This window comes from Vicia villosa, linkage group LG7, assembly GCF_029867415.1.
Source record: "Vicia villosa cultivar HV-30 ecotype Madison, WI linkage group LG7, Vvil1.0, whole genome shotgun sequence".
NCBI lineage: Eukaryota > Viridiplantae > Streptophyta > Magnoliopsida > Fabales > Fabaceae > Vicia > Vicia villosa.
In genome coordinates, this window is record NC_081186.1 from 106,991,873 (window position 1) to 107,016,491 (window position 24,619).

The window sequence follows — 24,619 nt, forward strand, 5'->3', positions numbered from 1 at the left end:
TCCAGAGTTTAAAGTGCTCCCTCGTTGACCCTCTGAGTTGTATCCAACAGTGGTATCATGAGCCTTTGGTTCGGGAAAGGGACTGACTTACTTGTAGTTGAAGAAAGTCAACGGATACAAGTGAATGTGGAAGAGAGAATTTTCACATAAGCGGGTCTATTGTGTATAGACTCACACTTGAGGGGGGAGTATTGAGAATCAAGTGTGAGAAATAAGTTTTACATTTGTTAGAAAGGGAAGAATGAAACTTTATAAGTGAGAGAACCCACACACCTATCACCTTAAGGTTTTAGGTGGACTAGTGGTGTGTCCTAAGTTTAAAATGCTCTCTCATTGACACCCCCCCCCCCCCCCCCCCCGAGTTGCCTAAAATGCTCCATTTGTTGACTTCCTGAGTTGTCTCCAACAAAGTTTGCAAGTTAGATAAACAAATGAATGGTATATGGATTTTTCTAACCTGTGCAACATTGCATAGGATAAGGGACAATTAATACACTATTTTTTAAAATATAAATTACCATATTAATTATTATTTATGTCCATTAATTGGGTGGGAGAGAAAAAATATAAAAGATTACTTTTCAAAAGAAAAATAATTAATATGATAATTTATATGGAAGGAAATAATGTATTAGTTGTCCTTATCCTATGCAATGTTGCATAGGTTAGAAAAACCCATGATATATTAAACATGTCTCGAGCAATGAGAAGAAAACTTAAATAATTTAATGATAACGAACAAATTCAAAGTGAATGAAAGTAACAAATATACCTATTATAAATTTGATAATAAGATTTGTACAATAATATATTTTTGTGTACACGATTTATTCATATTTAGTTCAAACATTCTTGTTATAAATGCTATCAAAATTATCATTGTCCAACAATTTCGATTTAAATGACCTTAGAGATGTATTTCTTAGTATTAAAATTAGTAGAGTAAACAAGGAAATTTTCTTGGATCAATTTCACTATGTTAAGAAGATCTTAAAAAAATATAATTTCTTTAATTGTGAATATGTTTGCACTATATGATCCGAGTATAAAACTAGTTAATAACACTGATGAAAGTGTATGATAGTCAGAATATGCAAGTATCATTTACAGTTTCAAGTAAGTCACTCATTGCACTAAGACCCGATATTGCATATGTCATGGAATTGTTGTGTCGGTTTGACAGTACACCTAGTAATGAGAACTTCCAAGCTTGTATTGATATGGTCAGTAGACCTAGCTGATCCTTTGACGAAAGAATTAGTTAGAGATAAAGTCCATAATCCGTATATTTAGATGAGACTACTTCCTATGAAAAAAGTGAATCACTCATGATAGTAACTCAATCTAAATGACTAGAGATCTCAAGAAATATGTTCAATAGATAATAATAAATTGTGAAGTGATGTGAGGAGAACATTCCATTATAGATCAAAAGCGATATGATTTCTAAATCAATACGAGGATGAACTGATATATACTCACAACAATATTTATACTCTACATGGAGTGAAATATCTAACGACAAGAGTCATAATAGACTCGATTTTGTGAATGTGAAAGCGGAGGACACATCCTATGAAATTAAAGGCAGAATACCTAGGGCGTTCACTAAACCAAGATTGACTTGCAAGCCTTTTAATGCACGAGTTTTTTTAAGAATACACATAAAAAGGTTGTTGGTGTTTTGATTTCAAAGATATAGTTCAACACCACGAGTTACGATAATAAAACATGAAGCTTATACACAGTAAAAAGGTTCAACGTATAAGATATCTTTTTCTAATGCACAATCTTAAAAGAAACTACTGAGTCATTTTTTAAATTCAATTGGGGATAATAGAAACACTATGTTTAAATTGAAAATTTTTAAGTATCACCTTTCTTAGCTTACACATGTTGGAACACTATGCGTATCCCATAATGTTTAATTTACACACCTTGGTTAGTTTCCAACAATAAATCAAGAGCGCTCATGTTTCTTTCGAAATCACTCTAAAAAGTGCTATGAGTTATTGAACATTTTTCTCTCTTCTCTCCCTAGCTATTGTTGAGTTATTGAGCAATTTCTTTCTTCTCTCCTTTTTATCCATATGAAAATTTATCTCTTTGAAGAGATTCTATGTCTTCAGAGAAAACTTGTTCTTTGAAGAAATTCTTGTCCCCTTGATAATTAAGAATGATTAAAGTATCATCGTTCGGTTGCCCCTTTGAAAGTTATAGTGATAGTGAACTATATTGTATGGTCTAAGTATCATATAGATAATGTATTTCTAAAATGAATCCTATAATTTAGCGGGAATCTCTACAATTGTAATCGAGTTGTTTTATTTTAGGATCGTCGTTGTTGATAGTTTGTTTGTATAATATTTTTGGATAATATTACAAAACGTCTTAAAAAGAGCTATCTATTTATTAATTTTTTTAACAATTAGTCTTAAATATTCAGAGCCTAAATAATTTTTAAGGTTTAATAAATATGCACTGATAGTGTATATGTCATATCATTAAAAGAATTTTAAAATAAAAATAAGTTGTAATTAGATACATGATTATGATTGCTTGACAGTGTAAAATTTACATATTACGCATTTTCTTTAATTTTTATGTGATGTAAAATCAAAATAATTAATTTAATATAATTACTAGTTAATTTTATATGATCTTTATATATATATGTTGAACATTAAATTTCGAGCAATTCTTTAGTTAATAAACATTCTTTTCGTTTAAACATTTTTTTTAAACATATTTCGTTTAAACATATTAAATGAAAAAAATTAAATTTATCAATCTTTTAAGCAATTTATTTTTATAACTAATATTTTCAAGAAATGGTATTCTTATTATGAATATTATTTAAATCCGTTTTTAAAACGCAGCACTTTTTTTTTTAAGTAGTAATAAATAGCATGAATATGCTGTTTGATCATTAACGTATATTGATTTATGAAGCAATGCTCTTAGATCGCGTGCGAAATATATCCATTCCAGTTAGGTGTACAAGTTACAACTAGCAAGACTTGGTTGTAAGGTTTTAATAATAATAATAATAATAATAATAATAATAATAATAATAATAATAATAATAATAATAATAATAATAATAATAATAATAATAATAATAATAATAATAATAATAATAATAATAATAATAATAATAATAATAATAATAATAATAATAATAATAATAATAATAATAATAATAATAATAATAATAATAATAATAATAATAATAATAATAATAATAATAATAATAATAATAATAATAATAATAATAATAATAATAATAATAATAATAATAATAATAATAATAATAATAATAATAATAATAATAATAATAATAATAATAATAATAATAATAATAATAATAATAATAATAATAATAATAATAATAATAATAATAATATTCTTCATGATAAAGTATATGATTGTCGGTTATGAAAGTGTGAAATTATTGAAGCAATTTACCTTCAAGTGAAATATATTTTTCATGAGATAGTATGATAGTTTTTAAAACTATGATTGTTGGTGAAGACAATGTGACAATTCTTGGAGTGGTGTAACTTCAAGTGACTATACTCTGTATGGTAAAGTATGATTATCAACAAAGACAATGAAATTCGATGTATTATTTTCAATCAAGGTGGGGATTGTTGAGTTTGGTTGAAAATATACACGTCAATACTCTTTTTGGTGGAGTATGATTGTCGGTGAAGACAATGAAAGTTAATGTATTATTTTCAATCAAGGTGAAGATTGTTTGGATTGGTTGAAAATATACATGTGGAAGAAGTCCCACATCGCTTAGTTTTGTGAAGGAATAGAGAGTCCAATGCTATATATAGGATTAAAGTTCTTCTAAGTCCCACATCGCTTAGTTTTGTGAGATGTAGTCAAATATTTGTTTTGGAGAGTGTGGGTGTAATGGGGGCCTGAGTTAGTTGAGGGTATATTATGTGTTGTAACAATTTTCACATAGTGTTATTCTCTAGTTGTCTATTGACAACGACCGTGGTTTTTCTTCGATTTCGGAGTTTCCACGTTATCTATTGTGTTGTTATTTTGCTCCTCCTTTTTCTCTATGTTTTGTTTTTTCCAGCACTATGCTATGTGCCACATGTTTGTTCTTGCAAGATTTATTTATTTGTGTTATTGGAAGAGATGTCATTAGAGTGGTTGATGATATAGGCTACACCCAAATACAAAATGGGAATAAGAAACAATAGGTCAACGTTCACTCATGCAATCTCAAAACCCTACAAGTTTTCTACTCAGTCCTTGGGACAAATTTAAGTCAAAGGCTATCTTCCTTCTTCGATGTGAAGTTATAACACTTCCAGATATAATAAATACTGCTCCTAAAAATATTTAAGCTATTATGGGTTCTACCTGTAGATTTATGAATGATTTGTTTTTCTTTGTGTCAGTTTACTTTTCGTATTACCGTGGCACCACTAACAAACTCAAGGTAACATAATACGATTGGTATTACCAGGCATGTCATCAATTCCATAAAGTTGCTAAAGGGGATAAACCACTATATACTTGTGATGATGGCCAAACTACGGAAACAGAACAAAAGGCATGATGCCTCCAACCCTATTAGTTGGATTATCCTCTTGCGAAGATGAATCCATGAAGGACAGACATGTAGAAATGACTGAATAAAATCGTCTTAGGAATGACACCATAGCCAAGAGTCCAGATCAAAATATAGACCACCCAAAGCGAGAGTAACCAAGAAACCAAGTGAATCTCTCAAACAAGCATACTCCACCTCCATCTGAGAATACAAAACCAATACCCCTCTTCCTAGTGACATATACTAGCCACTACCCCTTGCATTGCAACAAGATATGGTAAAACATCAGAAAACAAAGGTAAAGTGGCCTAAACCCTAGCCATATCTCATACCAAAATAAAGTGTGCATGCCATCCCTATTCTTTCTTAGTAGACCCTCGATAAACATGTCTGAAACAACATTAAGGTTTTAACAAAGAAGAGAAATCTCCTTCAACCAAAAAGAAGTTAGTATAAGATTAATACTCATCCACTATATAAGAATATGACCACTCGAGGTCCATATCTAATAGAAAGTATATCAATCCAAAGACTCTCACAATGCAGTATTTGCCAGCATCATTACCAAAATATATAAGATTCACGAAACAAGATCTCTAACGTTAAGTCTCCTAGTTTCTACTATCATTTGAGTAACTATATATTTGAATTTCATATAGTAATTATTGTTTCTCGTCTCATCGAAAATGAACTGTTAGATCAAACACTCTATAAAATTGTCAATAAATACTATATAAACTAAATCTGTTGGATGACACATCTTCTGTCGAGACCGTCTACTACATAAAATTGCGCCTACAACCGACCATACGGGTTAAATAACTGCATAGTATATGAGAACATTGTTTTAAATTGCGATCCGCAATTGTAATTGCGGGGGCCTCTGCAACCGCATCGACCACAATTTCGATGTAATTTAAGATCACGTGTCCGACCGCAGTAGAAACTACATTAGACAATTTCACCCATGATTTTTCAAGTCTTTTTATCAAATCTCAAAATTTTAGAACTCTAAGACTCAATTTACTTTGAATGTAATAAAAATCTTAACATTAAATGTTTTTTTTTTAAACTTTTCTCTTTTAAAATTCACGTTGTAACGGCCGCAATACACATCACAACAACCGCAATCGCAACACCCGTAACCGTAACTTCCAACCGCAATTTAAAATCATGTATGGGATACTTATCATGGGAGGGCTAATGTTCCTAAGATTAAATTTCCAAGCATTCAATAATAGTTAGTTTAGGTTTTGTTTGCAAGCGCAATGCTTCCTACGCAACAACTTGTTTCGTGGCCCTCACTTTATTTTCCATTATTGATCATTGGTAGAAACATATCAAATCAACAACAAATTAAAACAAACAATTGTTTAGCGAAAATACGCAAGTATACATTATATTATCACCCTTTTCAAGATTATTTTAATTCCTCGTGAATCTTATTTTCATCTATATTCATATAAAAAACAAAAACAAAGAAAAATCCTGGTCCCTACCATGTCACAGTCAAATTCAAATTGCATTTTAGGTTCTATACTCAAAACTAGCAATTAATGAATGGACCAAACATTGCCATGCCAATGAATAATCACTGCATGACATAAAATTGCCATGTTGCAAAAACCAGCAGTTATGATAAGGATACTTGGACACTTCCACACACACCAGTTGTCTTTGTGTCCAAATATGTATTTATTGAGAGACAAACCCACATATGTCTCTTATAATTTCCTCCTTGTTTATGAATCTCTCATTTTCCAACGAAATTTAATTCAACAAAGCAAGTTCAGATATGTGCCATGCAGTTAACAAAGAAAGATATGTGTCATGCTGATTTTAAATGCTCTGAGAATATGTAGCATAGTTCACATGGCTAGTAGGACTTTCTATGTTCAAATTAATATAGGACATGTGTGAAACCATGCATTAATTCTTGTTGCCAAAATGTTATATTTAAATTATGGATATATGTTTGATGATCAACACGTCTTTTATGTGGACCCGTGTTTATTTTCTTTCATTTTTGACAAATAATTACTTTTTCAGTTATTAGTATGTTATTCAGATGTGAACATCTCCAAACCCTATAATTGATCATCCCTACCTCATAACTAAAAAAATTGATCCAAACTCACTATATTATCACTATATTAGTAAAGTTTAGAATCCTATTTAGTAATTCTTAAAAACTATTGAAATAATCCTTCTAAATTATTAATTCGGAACATATTATATTAATGTCTAAAAAATATTTAGATAGACACAACTACAACACTTGGATTTCAATTAAAACATAAATTAAAACATAAATTAAATTTTAAATAAATTTTAAATTTTTTCTCTCCTTATTGTTTTTTCATAAGAATATAGATTTATGTTCGTAACATCCATTGAGTGAGTTGGAAAATTGTGACGTTACCATACTTATATGGCGGTTTGGCAATTAAGGATATTAAAGACTTTAATTTGACTCTTCTTAATAAGTGGAGATGGAGGATAGTTCAAGGGGGTAGGTGTTTGTGGTATGAGATTTTGAAGGCCCGGTATGGCGATTTAAGCATGCATGTTATTTGTGGTGGTGAGGTTTCAAATCTTTCTTCTTCCTCTTTTTGGTGGCGAGACTTGTTAAAGGTCGGTTTTCTCACACCTTTTGAAAAAGACCCTTTTGTTTCAAATTGTCTTTTTTATGTTGGAAATGGTTTTTCTACACCATTTTGGGAAGCTTGTTGGTTAAATAATGTTTGTTTGATGGAGGCTTTTCCGGAGCTTTATAGGGTGTCTTCGTTGAAGAAAGTGTCCGTAGCGGCGATGGGCGGTTGGTGTGAGGGGGTGTGGAAGTGGGGAAATCTAGGAATACCGGAGGGAGCAGCGTTGGAAGCGGGTTTATTTGTCAAGCTTTTAGAATTACGTGCTCTTTTGGAGTCACACGGTGGTTTACATGACGAGAAGGATACCGTTGCTTGGCTTCTTAATTCGGTTAAAGGGTTTTCGGTAGCTTCGTGTTACCACCGGTATACTATTTTACGCACTCCTTTTGGTCCTCATAATAGGAATGATGTGGTTTTGGAAAAAGTGTGGAAGATGGAGGTCCCTTTCAAGATCAAAGCTTTTGCTTGGAGGCTTTTTGTGAATAGACTTCCCACTAAGGACCTTTTAATGTATAGAGGTATTAACTTCTCTTCTTCTAATTTGAATTTTTTTTTTGTGATAGGCAATTGGAAAATAGAGACCATTTATTCTTCAATTGCGATGTTAGTAAGGTTGTTTGGAATGAAATTGCTTTGTGGGTGGATTTACCGGGTTGGAACGGCGAAGATTGTATTCCGTTTTTTATGGAATGGTTTTCCATGGGCCATGTAAAAAATATCAAAGGTGGCAAATTGGGGGTGTTGTGGCTTGCTACTTGTTGGATCATATGGTTGACAAGGAATGACTTTTGCTTTAGGAATGACTCTTGGAATATTAACAATATTGTGTGGAATATCAAAATTTTGGTTTGGAGGTGGTCGGCGTACGGCAATATTGCTTATCCCAATTGTAGCTTTTACGATTTTAGCAAAGACCCTTTGTCTTTTATGTCGTAATTGTAATTGGTTTGTAATTTCATTTTGTCGGATTTTATCCGGATTGTGTATCAAGGTTGGAGAACCCTTAGTCTCTCTTATATTAATTTTTGCTTACACAAAAAAAAAGATTTATGTTCGTTTTCATGCAAGTATTTCTCACAGTGTCTAACAGGGAAATAGTTAAATTCTAGTTTATTTTGTAATTAGAAAATCAATTAATTATGCAACTAGATTATTAAGGGCTAAGGGTTTTGTTAGTAAATAAATTTATTATGCAATTAGATTATTTATACTTTTTTCTATTCTGAGTTTGTTATTGAAATGAGAAAGGTGAGTAGAACAAGAGTAGAAAGTTAGAAAGAGTGTTAAAACATGTTTTTTTGGTGTGTTTTGAAAGTGGGAAGAATCCTCAATTTATAGGAGAGAAATATTACTTAAAAAAACTATACATACACTTTTTAATGCTCGTAATCAATTATGTTTATCACTTATTCGATTATGTGCTTTGTAAAAACGACCACCCTAATTTCTAAAAAGAAAACCATACAACGGCTAATGTTTTAATTGATTAAGAGCGTTCATAATCGATTAGAAAGTTGTATGTCTTGGCAGTCTTGCTCTAACTGATTGACTAAGGGTCTTGATCGATTAAGTAGTGTATATAAGTCTCATAAATGTTTAGGAATATCATTTATCAATTCCACAAGCAACTTGATGGTTCCTCTAAGGGTCTTAAGGAAATTATCAAATAGAGATGTTAAAAACTCTTTTAGATGAGTGTGTGCATTGCATTAGTAGTTTAAGAACTACTCTAATATATTTTACAAGACTTTGATCACTCAGACACAGACAAGACGATATTTCACACTTCCTCTCGTTCATAACTCTGAAATTTCAAGATCTCTTGATAAATTTATCAAAGATTCAATACTTCATCTAGGACTCGACTTTTCTTTTGTATTATGAGGCATGATAAAGCTTCTGTATATACATCATCATCATCATCGATATTACTTGACTAAATATCACCAGGAACTCCATTGAACGCCGCTTGACATTAGGTGTTGTCTTTTAAGGATTTCCTTTGACATCTTGATCTTTTAAACATAACAACTTGATCATCACTTTATATGAAGACTTCACTTTATCTTCACTACTACAAATAACACTTTTTATGATGAAACTTTTACCTCGAATATGCTAAAAACGGAGAGTATAGATCTTGGGAGCGCCATGTTTTATCCATAAGAAAATCAAAGGAATAAGCCTCTTCTCTCGGTTTCTTAGAAAATCAAGGGAATATAGCTATAAGGGATCTCCCTTCGAATCCCTATTTCTTCATTTAAAGTTTTTTTCAACGATTTCTCACTTGGGTCTTTCCAAATTCCATGTTTTTCTTTGTTAATTAGTAATTCTAAATTTTTTTGTTATATCAATAAACAAGAATGGGCAATAAAAGAAAAGGAAATATTTCATTGATAATAAAAAACAGGATAATCGATAACTATTCCACATATTCAAACTTTTGACTCCATTCAACTTCCCCATTATCCCTATTAACTATCTCTAACTGAGTGAAAAATTCAGAAATAACTCTTTCATATGGTATGAGGAAAGTCATTTTCTCCCGAGAGATGATTATCATTTCCTTTAAGAAGTTTAAAATGGTAAGAGGAAGATTAATTTTGACTCTGCGGGTAAGGAAGTACAAGAGATGTTTGTCATCCCAAGTAACCGTTTCCAATAGTTTTTCTCTTGGATAGAGATTTGAAATCAAAATTTTGTAATTGGGAGTAGAGTAGCAGGATGGTGAGCTAATATCTATTGGCATAAATTAGGTGAAGGTAAGTTGAGTGGACATGGTTGAATCTAATGTTCAACACAACTACATTCATCTTCACAGTTTCTTGTCTGGGCAATAAGTGACGGAGTAATGGAGATAGGAGAGTCGTTGACATAGGACTGGATTACCTCAGCATCATTATCAGTTGACACAACAGAGACATTTAACCAGAACTCTTTAACGAGATTAATGTAGATGGGACCATGAAGAATGTCAAAGTAACCATTCAACTTTTGTTTGGAAATAGTTTTTCTTAGATCAAAACCTTTGTCTTTCAAATCATCCAAATCAAAAAAATTTCATTGATAACGAACAAAAGATTTTCATCCATTTTTTGAAGAAAAGAAACGACATAGAAATTAGGTTTGAAGACACAAAGAATTGGAAATGAGACGTTGAAAACTAAACGATCTATCTCGTCAGTTTTCTTAATAATTAGGGGATAAAATAATCAAGTTTTACTATAAAAGCACTCCTTAAACAGATTTTACCCTAATCCTAACTCGTACGCATAATTCTTTGTGATAGATTGCAAGATAATAAAATCTTGAAATTTAAGAACCTTGATAAAGTTCTCTTTGATGGAATGTAATGCAGAAAAATATTTTTCAATAATTAGAACAAATATCTCCTTTTGAAGTTGGATGCATTCAATCTATAAAATATTTTTAATGGTTGGAACAAATAACTCCTTACAACAAATATTGTGTGCATGTGGGAAGACACGTTTTGAGGTTTAAGTTCCTCCATCAGGACTCTTTACATCTAGCCTTTTGCTACATGGTTTTTCTTTTTCAACTCGGTATGCTTACCATGAAGTTCCATTTTATAATTGTAGTTCTTGTATGCAAATTGTTGCGTGAATAGTTACTAAATAGTAGTTTATTTGAAAACTTATGGATGAAACTTTCAGTGAATAAAACTTTGCTTTTGAGTTAATCTTGCTCCTTTGCTTTTGAGTTAATCTTGCTCTTTTCCCAGCATTTTAATGGTCGGTTTCTGAATTTGTTATAAATTAGCTATGAGTTTAAATAAAAATATTTATGAATTCAAATATGATGTTGACTTTAGCCACGTCAGCATCTCTAACATGCTATCACTGCAAGTTTGCAACGTGTTCATCCAATCACCAAAAAATTCTACGTAGTATGTCACGTTAGTTTATGTTAATAAAAGTTGACTGGAGGGAGTAAAAATATATACGGAAAATAGTATAAGGACGAAATTTTTAAAAAAAATTAAAAGTGAAAATAGCTGATTTTAGAAGGATTTTAAATATATTTAATCCTATTTATTTATTTAAGAAATTTATATGCTATTCATATGTGAAGGTGTCCAAATCCAATAATTTAACCAACCGTATCCAATAATAAAGAGTTTAATTACTACACTTCAACATAAGTTGGTCCAGAATTTAACATCCAAATTTTTTTATAATAAAAAAGTCTTCACAATTTATTTAAAAAAAATTCATACAATACTTTTCTAAGAAAATTTAGTTTATATATTTGTTGGTCAACTGAAACCAAATTTTTGCTTTTGAAATTTTCAACACGTTTTACAGATGATACTAGAGATGATAACGATGGAAGATGTAATTAGTTAATACGAAGTGATGCAAGTAATAATAAATGAATTTAATTCATCAAATATTATTATTGAAAAATTATAATATGAATTATAGTTATTAGATTATTTGTAACATTTGACTCTAATTAATTATTTATGGAGACATATATACAATTGAATTGGTTTGTAGTTTATTAAATTTATAAAATGTCTTATACTTACAGATTATCAAAATTAAACTAATAATTAATTTATGGAAATTAATTTATGTAGACGTATAGCGTCATCGCTTACGTGCCATGCAATAATCATGTAAAAAATATTGATTACAAAGTTCCCAAAAAAAGTTAATACACCTTTACAATGAAGTATATAAAATAAAAATAAAAAAAACATTTTCTAACATTTTGGGGTTTGGTATATATACTAACTCATCATTCATTCGTTTAATATTATGTTAATTTTAATATTATATTTATAATAAATGTTAATTTTAAATAACTTATATTCGGTATCTAATTAAACTTTAAGAAGTAAAAAATTATTTTATTTTCTTTCTTTTTATTTATTAGTAAGTTTTTCTTCGAATATATATAAAAAAAATAAAGAATTGGGTCGACTAATAACTTTGGAAAAACATCAAACACGAATTCGAACCCCCAACATCTCACTTATTTATTTTAAATTAATATTTTACAATTGTGAATTTTTAAATTGTATTTCACAATAGTATTAAAAGCAGTACTATTACAATCTAAAAAGTCGTGAAAATTAAAGGAATGTAGTAAGGAAAAACAGAAAAGATAGAAAAGATATGTAAAGACTTGTTTCATTGAATATAATCTTTATAATGGATAGTTATAGACTTAGACTCCGTATTTTGTCCTCTGCTTTCGGTTGTCTCGCAATCTCTTCTACAACTTGCCTTGTAGTTGTGTCTTGACCAACTCCAAGTCCAATACAAGCAAGCCCGACGGCCAACCCAGGAGCGATAACATTGAAATAACGAATCCCTAGATACATCTATTTTATTTTAGACCTATTTTGAATATATTGAAAGATTTAAAAAAAATTAATTATACAAAATGCTTTTCGATTTGTTAAATGTTTAATATAAATAACTACGCAATCTACACTAATGTTTATTGTCCCAATTTTGGCCCATTAAATACCATATTGTTGGAGCACAGCAGAACAAGATGAAGATGGAAGAAGAGAGAGAAAATTGTAATTAATTTTTACTCAATTTAAAACGGTTACAAGAATGATTCTACATGTTACCAATTACAAAGAAAAAATGAACTATATACTAAACTCGTAGTGACAAACTAATTAAAACCCAACACACGGCTCAATAAAATTGAATGTGCAATTACACTTCAACATCATCCCTTAATTCACACTCAGAGATAAAATCAACAACACCAATTCCATTCTTCAAGTTGATGAAGTGTTAAGTCTTGACGGCTTTCATCAGAACATCTGCAAGTGTCTTTTGGGTGCTACAGTGCACAACTTCCAATGCTTCATTCTGGACTTGATTCCTTAGTAAATAGAACTTGATTCCTCAGTGGGATCAAGGTGGATTGCCACATACAAAGACTTGGAGCATGTTATTGGAGATAGTAAGGTTATAGGATCAAGATCATTGAGGATCTTATTTTTGTTACCAGTTTGAGTATCTGCATCAACAGAGGAAACTATCATGTGATCTTTCGATGTAATCAAAATGCTTGTGTCAAACTTATGAAATAGTGGAAGATCGTGATTATTTCCTGATGGTTTTAACACCATTGAAGAGTGGAGTAGGCAAAGCGATGATGAATGTTGAAACACTATATATCTTTGTGTACCTTCCTTTCTTCCCTTATCTCCTTTAATTTTCTGCATCCATTACTATAGTTATTGCATCGTTTGTATGTCATTTAGGTAAGATCTTGCTTATAGCGATTTAATGTGTAAGCTTAGGTATGTGATGCATCAAACCTATTGGATCGTTATAAATCCAATTATGTTTTGAATAAACTTCTGTATATGTAAAGGTTTTTAAATCGCTTTGTTTAAAGCGACTTTGGTTATTTTGTAATTGATTTGCATTAGAAAGAATCATGCCTTTAGTGATATCTTGTAGTATTCTTATTGAATTAATTCATTGAGAAGCTTCCAAGCTCTATTCATGTTGTGTTTTTCTACCACGTATTTTGAAATCTTTGATCTCGTTTTGTGGAATCTAAAATGTTTTTGAAATTATCTTTTTAAGGATAGATCTATTCAACCCCTCCCCCTAGACCTTTTGTGTCCAATTTCTCACCCGACAAACACCACTCTTAAATATTGACAAAGATTGAGAATGACTTCCACTTGATAAAAGAAGTATATACATTAACTGTTTTCCACCGAAGAAACTACTTAAGATGAGATACTCAAAACCTCTAAAATCTACTACTTCATACACTTGATAAGGTCCGTCATGCACTCAGACAAGGAGTGGGAGGAAGACATCTTACTAAGAAGCCACTTCCAAGAAATGAAGATTGATCTATCCACCATATCCTTCACAATAAGTGTAACATTTGAAAATATGAAGTCGTTTTCAGATTTCAACAAGGCCCACACCACAACGTTTCATACCAAAGTAAACCTTACTCTAACCCTAAACCTATATCCAAGGGAGCTAATTAACTCAAATAAGAAATCTAATTCACTAATAAAAACTAATTTCTAACCCTGCCACATATATATTTTATACCACGAAGATTTTGCCAATGCACAATTTACAAAAGGATGGGAATTTGACTTTATAAACCTGATCCATTAACACTCGACGATTATAAAGATTATCCCTCGTAAAAATCTTATCCCTAAAAAGTTGCAAAGAGAAAACAATATCTTTGAAATGTGACCAACTCTTCTAGATAAGAGGCAGGCTCCGCCTAATCCCACAAGAAAGATTAATCTGATGTAGATTAAAACTTAGCAAAAAGTGATATAATACTTGTCATCCTTCCTATGAACCCAAGATGAGTCAGTTTCGTGAGAGATAGTAAGACCCTAAATAGTGGATACTAAATTTGCTAAAAGATTTAGTTTCCAAACAAATATGCATCTTCTCCATTTAAGGTCACAAACCTAGATCTCATTCTTCATGTAAATCATCTTTTTCACCACCTCCAACCGTTGGGTCGAAATAAGGAAAATTCTAGGAAAGAACATGTGCAAAGGGATAAAGACTTTCCACTGGTCATCCCAAAAAGAGGTAAGCAAACCATTACCCACCTTTCTCAACAAACCCTCAAAAAACAAAATAAAGTATCATGTAGGTTGGTGCATAGAGTGGATCTATTTCTGCTATGCAAAGGTAATCTAAACCTAGAGCCCCCCCTATCCTATGAATAAAATAGTCTTAAATATTATGTGTAGGTTGACCCAAAGCCTAAAAGATGGGTAGATAATTATAATTTATTAATTCGTTGAATGACATTATTTAAGAGCTATGTCATTGTCAGTTGTTCATCGATATGTTGATCTTTTGATATTGATTTTTAGAGTTTTTTTCCTATTGTGTGTTGTTTGTGATTGTAGAAACATATTTAGATAACATAACATGTGATATGCAGTTATTTGTAGTAACATGATTTTTTTTACTTTGATGTGTTTGTTCATGTTGAAGTGTGTCTTAAAACCTTTGTTGATGAAAAGAAAGAAAACATATTTCAAGATTTTCAAAAATAAAAAATTCGAAAAGTAGCAAGAATGTCCAATTTGAACAGTTCGTAAATTTCGGGTTTGACCCATTCCTTTTACGCAACCGTTATTTAATGTCAGAATATTGAATATATATTAATTTAGAAATAGTCTAAATTAATATAAAATATTTACAATTTTTTTTAATAAATGAGATGTTTTTGGGTTTTTGGGTTTTTGTAGGTTAGGTTTTAGTTATTATAAATGTGTATTTCTTCATTGTAAAACAATGTGATAATTTTAGAGTTTTAGAGAAAAGGAAGAAATAAGGGTTTAAAAAATTTTAAGGAAAACTTTAAAAAGACAAGAGTTTTAGAAAAACTTTGGAGTTATATTGTTTTTTATTGAAAATTAATATAATTATTTTTTTTTTAAAACCTGCACATTTCAAATGTGACACATAGCACAAGTATGAGATAGAGGGAGTGGTCGTAATAGCAATTAATTAATTATTTATAGCCACACAAAAAAAAGTTAGTTCATATGTAGTTTTCTTAACATAAAATCAATTTAAAAAGCTCTAAATCAAGTGATGCTTACACTTTCACGTCCTATGATTTTTTTCAAAATAAAGTAGTGGATATAGATTTATTTAGTACTTAATGAAGCAATATTTATAACGTGGTTAGTAGGCAACATGTTAACAGAAATTGGACTTTTCCACCCATCAATGTTCAATCAAATCAAACCAAATTAGTCTCAAGGCCACTTTGATGTGAGGAACATGAGATGATTATTGCCACAAGCCCACAAATGTAAGCCTGATATCAGAAATCATAATCCCAACGTTAACTTAAAGTTTTCTTTGGATTGATGAAATCGAATGGAGCTTAATAAAATCGAATTGAATAACGTTTCATTGTTTAGATAATTTAAAATCGGATGGAGTGGAATAAAGTGGTATGGATTCCATTCCATTTAATCCCTTATCACCATATTCCTTCACCTCTGATTTGGGCGGAATTAACATTTGTCTTGTTCCGTCATAAAATTTTCAAACAATGAAATGATAATCTCTGTTCCGCTCCGCTCCACTTCACTCCGCTCCATTTCACTCCATTAATTTTATGATATCCAAATATAGCCTTAAGGAGTAGATAATCTACGAAATCAAATCCCATGTTGTCATTATCTTGCCGCATTCACTCATTCGACATGTTTGCAATCGTTGGATCAAGATTAAACATCTGATCTTCATCCAAAAGCACTGAATATGCCGAATGTGTGAATGTTGTTGGCATTGTCTTGTCGTACTCACACATTCGACGTGTTTGCAATTGTTTGATCAAGATTAAACGTCTGATTTTCATCCAACAGCTGTAGATAGGCCAAATGCGTGAATGCGAAATTGGCCTACACCATTCCTAATTGTGAACACAATGCAATCAAATATTACAAGGGCCCTCTGGAGGATGGCCCTAGCAAAAGCATGGTAAGCCTATAAGGCAAAAACATGCAGAAATACTACTGAATGAGAGATCTCTAAATTTGATCTCTTGTACCTTGAGAATGTCATATTCTTAATGCTATGTTAACCTCAAACACTGCTTTCTTTCATTAAAGAATATAGTATGGGTATTGCTAGGCATGAACAGATTATGGCACTTTCAAATTTCAATGCTCATGGGCAAATGGGCCATGGAAGTTTACAAGTTTTGAGAATCTTTGGTAAGAGGTCTTTGTCTCTTGCAACTTTCAGAATGAATGGACTACAAATGTTCACATGCATCTCAGACTCAACCTCAGTTAGTGAATTTAGTTGAAGTACCCAAGTCCCTAACTCCACCAAACTTATAATGATCATATGAATATGTAGAATTCACAGATCAAAATACATCAAATTTTCGACTGACAAAGCCAAATCATTTCATTTAGATATCACTTTTTTTAGCCTTTTACTGCTCAGTTTATTACATCCTCATTTTTTATTATTTACAAACAACTTTGATTCGGGGAACCATTTACAGTTATTACCTGTCCCCGACCAACATCGATATTAAAATATTAAAAGCATTCGGGGATGAGTATAAGAGTGACGACCATCAGTATATTAGGCAGCAGAAATCACCACCAATTCAGTTCCTCACTGCAGCACAACACAAAAACTGCTGTTCCTATAAGACTTAGTTCCGCACGATCAATGGGACAAAAAACTCCCAATGACATGTAGTATGGTACAAACAAACAAACCTAACTCTGACCATGCCTTTGACTATAACATTACTTCTTGTGTTATATGATCCTCAATAGATTCTTCCTCAAGTTCTTTAATTAGCTTTTCAATCTGCTTTCTGTATATTGGCATGAAGTGATCACTGATCATGGTCTGCGAAAGTCTGAGCTTACTATATAGAGACCTTGAAGTTAGGAAAATTCCAATCTTTGTATCAATTAGCTGGCTATCGTCGGAACTTGTAGAAGAGGTTAGGCTGCCATCGCTTTCAAGCTCGGTAGAATCGGAGTGGAGCGTAACAATGTGCATTATCTTTCCTGGAGGAAAAAATCTGTGAATTTCTTTCATTTCTGATGCAGAGCTGCTTTGCGTTTGCCCTACTACCTCGGTTATGGCAGCTTCCTCTTCTTCCCTTATCTCTTTAGCCACTTCAGCCTCCTCGCCTTCAGGTCTGTCATATAGCTCATGCTCTAGTTGTTGCCACAACTCCACTTCACTCATCTGATCCTGATATCTGTGGTCCATCATGTTCTCATTGAGACGAAGATCATCATCCACCTCGTCGTCTGCAATACTTTCATTTGCACATTCAATTTCAGTTGACCACTCGTCTACAGATGAAGATACAGGAAGGTTCATGCTCTTGGCATTTATTCCCTTCTTGGGCGAACAAAGTGAATCAGAACATTCTGCATTGTCAGAGCCTGAAGATGTAGGGGAACCTTCTTCTTTGAAGTTTGAATGAGAAGCTGTGGCTCTGCGACGGGGTCCCATGCATGACCAAGAGGTCAGGTTAAGATTTGGACGTGTCCATGCTGCCTGAGCCATACTCTTGGCCCTTTTCATCACAACCTGCAGTTTTTCAAAATTCAGACAATGGAACAGAAGAAAATAGCACGTAGTAACCGAATAGGTCCACTCTCCTGGAATGCAATTTTTTCCTTATCCCTTTTATAGGACACATTTCAAATAGTTTACCATATCCTACTTTTTGAGACAAGAGATTGTTGAATGACAACTTATTGCACAAAAGGGAATCGATGTCATATAACAGAAGGAAGAGTACCTGGGTACCATTAGAAACTGGCTGCAACATAGCCCCAGCGCCAGCAACTTTTGCTCTTGCACTGGCAATAGATGGGAGGCGAGAACCCAGTGCTGAGGCAGAACGATATACAGTACTGAGTATTCTTGTTTGCTCGATTTGATTCCTCAAGTCATTTATCCATGCTGATGCTGTCACCTAAAAAACGAACAAATAATTTTAACCCATATTGTGCAGAATAGTGCATGGGATAAAGAGTAATCATCATAAGAATAATCAATCTCTGCACCGGTATCATATCAATGTGATACATAACAGAGATTAAGAATACAAGCAGTATAACAGATAAGAGTTCAACCCCACTCTCAACTGATTCAAAATTAACTTTAACCATTCTGCTATTAACAGATTAGAGTTCTGATACCACCTGATCTCTTACTCTATCTAACACCTATACCATTTTTTATTAATGGTCTGCCAACAAAGCAAGATTACAGAAACATTTTCCAACACAAGATGCATGCTTTTCTATCTTTAAAACTTAAGAATAACAACCTCAGTACGCAAGTCGTCTACGGATGCAGCTGAGAATGTAGGTACCAAATCAGCTCCATTGATAATAGAAGTAATAAAACTAGTGCCTGACTCTGCCAATTCCCATGTCATACAAGCAGCTGCAGGATAAAGAAGATGTCATTTACGAGAATCACTGTGTAATGTAACATTGGTCTAAAAGCGGTCTAGGATACTACCAAAATATCCTTTCAATTTAGAAATAAATGCAGAATTATTTGATTATAAAAATGTAGCTTCTGCAGTGACAAACTGACCTGGAGCAAATGCAACACATGTAGCCACAGACAGTTCCTTTTGCTCTCTTAATACATATGTTAAAATTGCTGCTGTGCCTCCACCCAAAGAGTGTCCTACAATCTACATTAAAGACCTTCAAAAGGTAAGACAGAAAACCAGAGAAATACTGCAGTAACTATTTGCAGCTTAATGATTACAATGTATACTACTTATAAAGCAAAATGCTATCATTGCATAACGGTGAAACTTGTTAAGGGGATTACATAGTCAAAGAGCCAGGAAGGTTATAAAAAGAAACATTTTTACCTTAACTTCATAGTCTGGGTATTGGCCAAGTGCATCAAGGAGACAAGGAGTTGCAAGCTTTGCAATCCAACGTGCAGCTGCAACCATTCCACAATGTGCATATCCTAAAACCAAATCACTAACACCGCCCTGATGAACTACAGTGTGATGAAATGGTACTACAGTTCCTGTAACAGCTGTTAGAGTATCCTTGATACTATGAGTGCCACGAATCAACAATAAAAGACGCCTCGTCTTGTGATCAACTATGATTGTAAAAGCTGGTTTCAAAATCTGCATGAGGAATAACAGACAAGTTTACACATATATTGCTAATGCTTTTAAAAAACAAAATACAGCTACTAATAAGGCAGGATTATCAGTTCCATATTTCTCTGTCTAAAATAACAATGAATTCCATCCTTCCTTGAGAGAAATTGAATGTAAATAATTATCAATTCCTAATTGATTTTTTAGTGTTTTTCCCAAAAATTCAAATTAGACTTACTCCGGCTTTCGCTTCCCGAAGAAGAACATTCTCATCAGTGTAACCAGTTTCTTCTAGAAATGAGGGAAATGACTTCTTTGAAAAATGCCAACACAGAGTCAGCAAGTTTAAGAGATGCTTAAGTTCAGCAGTAATCTCGGGTCCTTTCAGCTGTACACTGTCCGTACCACCAAATACACTGTCAACAAGATAGTTCCCCTGCAAAATTATAATTCAAAAACTAGCAATCAAAACCCGAAACTAACAGAGTTTTATGTCTAACTTAATTTTTTTTAAATGCGCAAAAAGAGAGAGCATTGAAGTCACATACTACAAAGCAATATTGCATTCGAAACAATGTTATGTGAATTTCAAACGTCTAGTAATTTCAGGCTTCATTTAGATTAGACTATAAAATTCTGATATATAATTTAAAATTTGTTCGAGTAGTATAGTACAAAATAAAATTTAGTTTGGCTCGCAGGGGCTTTCTGGAAAACCAATAGGCAGTCAGGCTTTATCTCAAAGCCAGTTTTCTTCACCACAGACACTACAACTTTGCTACTTCTTTTAGATTTCTTTCTTATTTCTTTAATAGGAATAAATTCTGAAAAACTTAACCAAACTACAAGAGATCTGTAAAGATTTATTTTGGGCTAGTCGAATTATTTTGAAGGGCACAAAATCCAAACAAACATGGCATAACTTCTGTGCTAAACCATTGAAAAAGAAGATGCCTAATTACAATGCACAAATTATGGCTTAAGACTTAATATGAAAAGCTTAAACAAGCACAAAACCAAGATTTCAGAACAGCCTCTTAACAACATATGTTAAGCTAAGCTGCTCAGATTCAGCTGTCAAGGATTCCAGGCTAATAAATGAATGCAATGTTTCCAGGGATGTCATAAAATTGATGCATCTTAAAATTTGATTGACATATGATATAGATCAAGATCGAATACATAATGCTGCATGGGTTATCTGCAAAATCTTGTGGTTCAATAGGGGGCTTGTTTTGTAGAAAATAACATATTAATCCCTTGAAACCAGAAATAGGAATTATTTCACGTAAATCATAAAATCCAAGGAAAATATTATACGACAATTTTAAAGTGATAATACATAACATCAGAAGCTAAAATATAAGAAGTTATAAATAATAAATTCAATCCACTGATGCGATGTCAAGAGAGCTTACAACAGAAAACAAAAACTCAAATAAAATTGTCAATTATTTGCGAGGATACATTTAGATATAATATATTTAATAACATTACTCTCCAAATGTTGGACTATTTCTTCAAAGAGCATAAGTTTTTTATTGAGTTGGTAACTGTTAAGCATTAAATTGTCCTCCAACCACTAAATTATCTAAAATGTTACTTACATCTAAAAAAGTTCACATAATTCGCATAGCATTGGTCAATACCATCCATTTCTCTAATGTTAATGATGATCAATTTTCATGTCCATTATGGGAGTCGCACAATGTGCGGGTTGCAACTATAATATAGCTCTACTTGAAAGACATGAACTGTATTTTGTAATTAAATATCCTACTTATAAATTTAGTTTCACATATCCTTATCCTATATTTTAAAAGTTGTTAAGGTTAGAGTTGCAAACATAAAACTCCACAGCATCTCGTCTCTTCTAGGTTGCTTAAAAATCAAGGAACCAACAAAAAATCAAAATCCCACCATTTGTCGTTTACCTGTCTCTTGAGAAGAAAGCTGATACCAAAAGCTAAATCCCCAATAGGCCATTTTCCAAGTGTCTCCGAATACGTAAACCTGAGAGTCTCAGACAACGTCGAAATTGTTTCCAACCATGTAGCAGGTGCTTCAATTAACCTATGAGTAACACGGAACCGCCCATCCGTCGGCGCATCACTACCACTATCCTCATCATCATCAATTGCGCTTTGAGACTGCAATTTCTTATTCAACGTATAGTACAAAAGAGCAGCTGCACCGGCTGCAGTAGCCATGGTTGCAGTTGCCATGAATAACCTCTCCCTATAACAACAAAAATCCAAAAACCAATTAAACAAAACTCAGAAAAAAAATTCACAACAACAGATAACAACACTGAACAAATTCCCAACACAACCCAACTTCAAATTTCAAATCTTACATTTTTTTTTCAATTCAATTGTAGACCAAATCAAACCAAACCCACCAAAAAAAAAACTTTTTTTATCCTTTTACGGTATCATCATTCATCAATTCAACTCTAGAGCTCAATTTACGATGATAAGAGAAATTAGGAAGAAAGAAAACGAAATTAATAAAAAATGATAGAAAAAATCGATTTTTTCACGCTAGTGGATTAAATTGGACAATTTAAGCTATGAATTGAACTGAAGCAATGAACAGAGAATCAATCAGTCGATTAATCAATTAAGAAAAAAGTGATTAAATCAATTGAGAAACATGAAGATACATCGAAACCCTAAAACCCTAAAAGTCCAAAATTAGGGGAAAAAGTTAAAAATAAATAAATAAATAAATTGACAGATAAATCAAAATTAGAGAAATGAAGGAACCTGATTGATGAATGTTGGAGAAAGTTGAAAATGGCAAAATTTAGCTTTTAGTTAAAACGGCCACAGCTTATACACAAAGTTTCTGTTGCAAAATAAAAATAACTATGACTATAGTTATAACATTATATTTTCTTATGCTAAAGTTTTTCAAAAAATGAAAATGAAATCACTTATAAAGTTTTTTTTTTTTGGACTAAAATGGTTTTCTTTGAATTGAATTTGGATGCAGGGATAATAACAACATTAAATTCATATAGTTTTTTATATGATATGATATTTTAACATCTTGAGGGACACGTGGAGCTTAGAGAGAGCAAGTAGGAGATGAAATTGGATAACTTAGTAGTCAAGATATCTTAAACTATTTATTGGGGAAATTCAAAGATTGTTGTATTTTTTGTTTAAGAAAATGATATTATATTCACCTATAAAGACTATATCTTCTAGTTCTTCCATGCTTACCAACCAAAGTTTGTATGGCAAAACCAACAAGAACATTTCACAAGATTGCTCCCACGTGTATAGAACTATAATAAATGCAACTATCATATTAAAAACCAACATTTGAATAACATTAATGTAACTTTAGGACTTATTCTTATTGCTAACTTTAATGTTCAAATGAAGTTGTGATTTTGCATTATTTTACTTATATTTATATCTAAAAAAAAGTTTATAATCAAATACGAGGGAGTAGATTTTTCTCAAGTTCAATATGGTTCTTGAAGATGGTGAGAATGAAAAAAAAAATGATTGAGTTTGATTATTTGAATTGAGATAGACATAATTGATTTTTACATACTTGAGTTTGATAGAATTAATTTTAACATAATCAATTCTACTTTAAAAGAACTAAACACCTAAAAATTACTCCAGAATTAATTTATATCTATAAAATTGCTTTTGCCTCATGCAAAAACTAAACCAAACATGCTATAAATAATTATGGAACTTGACAATTTGATATTTTGTGTTTATGGGTGTTCATTGATTCGGACAAATTCGAACCAAACCGAAATTAAAATTAAATCAAGGTGTTTGGGTTGAGCATTTCTTTAGTTCGGACAAAAATCGAATCAAACCAATAAAATTCGGTGTTAATTAGTTCGGACATCGAATTTCTAAAATTCTACCTGCGAACTTGTCTACCCGAACCAATCATAATTAATTAGTATAATATATATCGTTAGAAAAGAAAACACTCTATTTGTGATATTCACAATCTATATAAAAAAGAAAAATTAGAAATTTTATATTATTTTAGAAAATTAATTTACGTAAATTAGATTTTTTTTTAAAATATTTTTGAATATTTATTTTTTATGTATTCGATCAATCCAACCAAAATTAACCTGTTATTTATCAATTTGATTCAGTTTTGGCTTTATCACAAAAATGTGTAAATCCAATTCAAATCAATTCATATATATTTTATTGGTTTGGATATTGGATTCTCTCAAAACCGAATCAAACTGACCCGTGAACACTCTTATTTGTGTTTGTATTTTTTAAGTTTGTTGGGTCACCAATTAGAACAACTATTTTTCCTTAAACATAAATTGAGGTAATAACACATGTGTGGGTAAGAAAAACATACATGTTACGAAATAGAATGAGTCGGATAAGGGGTGTTGAAAGATGTCAATATTAAGATGAATTTGAAAAAATTCTTTAAATCTCATATTATTAAAAAAAATAAGTGTTTGTAAGTTAATTGAAAATAATAATCTCATATTATTAAGGGTTAAATATATTAAAAAAAAATTGTAATATGGACAAAATTCGCTTTTCCCCTGTAAAAAAATATTTTTAGATCACTCTCTTGAGATGTTAAAATCTATGTTTTTTACCCCCTAATTGCACAAGTTACTCCCTTGTAATATTTTTTTATTTACCTCCAGATTCAGTGTTTTATTTGCACGCTTAGGGAGGAAATCCAAATAAAAAAATATTACGGG

The 24,619-nt window shown here is 31.7% G+C and overlaps 2 protein-coding genes across 2 annotated transcripts; one reads left to right on the top strand and one right to left on the bottom strand.

Moving 5' to 3' along the window:
* The first annotated feature begins 7,144 nt into the window (after window positions 1-7,144).
* LOC131619951 (uncharacterized) lies at window positions 7,145-8,169 on the top strand. The gene is made up of 2 exons (XM_058890990.1): window positions 7,145-7,743; window positions 7,797-8,169. The coding sequence occupies exons 1-2, from the start codon at window positions 7,145-7,147 to the stop codon at window positions 8,167-8,169; spliced, it is 972 nt and encodes a 323-aa protein (XP_058746973.1).
* Window positions 8,170-17,148: 8,979 nt separating this feature from the next.
* LOC131616442 (uncharacterized) lies at window positions 17,149-22,844 on the bottom strand. Its single transcript, XM_058887767.1, has 8 exons — window positions 22,662-22,844; window positions 21,828-22,131; window positions 20,132-20,329; window positions 19,645-19,917; window positions 19,356-19,458; window positions 19,081-19,199; window positions 18,547-18,723; window positions 17,149-18,332 (listed from the first exon to the last, which is right to left on the bottom strand). The coding sequence occupies exons 2-8, from the start codon at window positions 22,116-22,118 to the stop codon at window positions 17,520-17,522; spliced, it is 1,974 nt and encodes a 657-aa protein (XP_058743750.1). The 5' UTR covers window positions 22,119-22,131; window positions 22,662-22,844; the 3' UTR covers window positions 17,149-17,519.
* Between the last annotated feature and the right edge of the window lie 1,775 nt (window positions 22,845-24,619).

Bases quoted from the DNA above. Each gene is read 5' to 3' on its own strand.
- LOC131619951 (XM_058890990.1), top strand. From the start codon at position 7,145: ATGCATGTTATTTGTGGTGGTGAGGTTTCAAATCTTTCTTCTTCCTCT. The intron at 7,744-7,796 runs GTATAGAGGTAT...TTTTTGTGATAG, and splicing joins CCCACTAAGGACCTTTTAAT to GCAATTGGAAAATAGAGACC.
- LOC131616442 (XM_058887767.1), bottom strand. From the start codon at position 22,118: ATGGCAACTGCAACCATGGCTACTGCAGCCGGTGCAGCTGCTCTTTTG. The intron at 20,330-21,827 runs GTAAACGACAAA...ATAATTTTGCAG, and splicing joins GCTTTCTTCTCAAGAGACAG to GGGAACTATCTTGTTGACAG. The intron at 19,918-20,131 runs GTAAGTCTAATT...TTCCTCATGCAG, and splicing joins TTCGGGAAGCGAAAGCCGGA to ATTTTGAAACCAGCTTTTAC.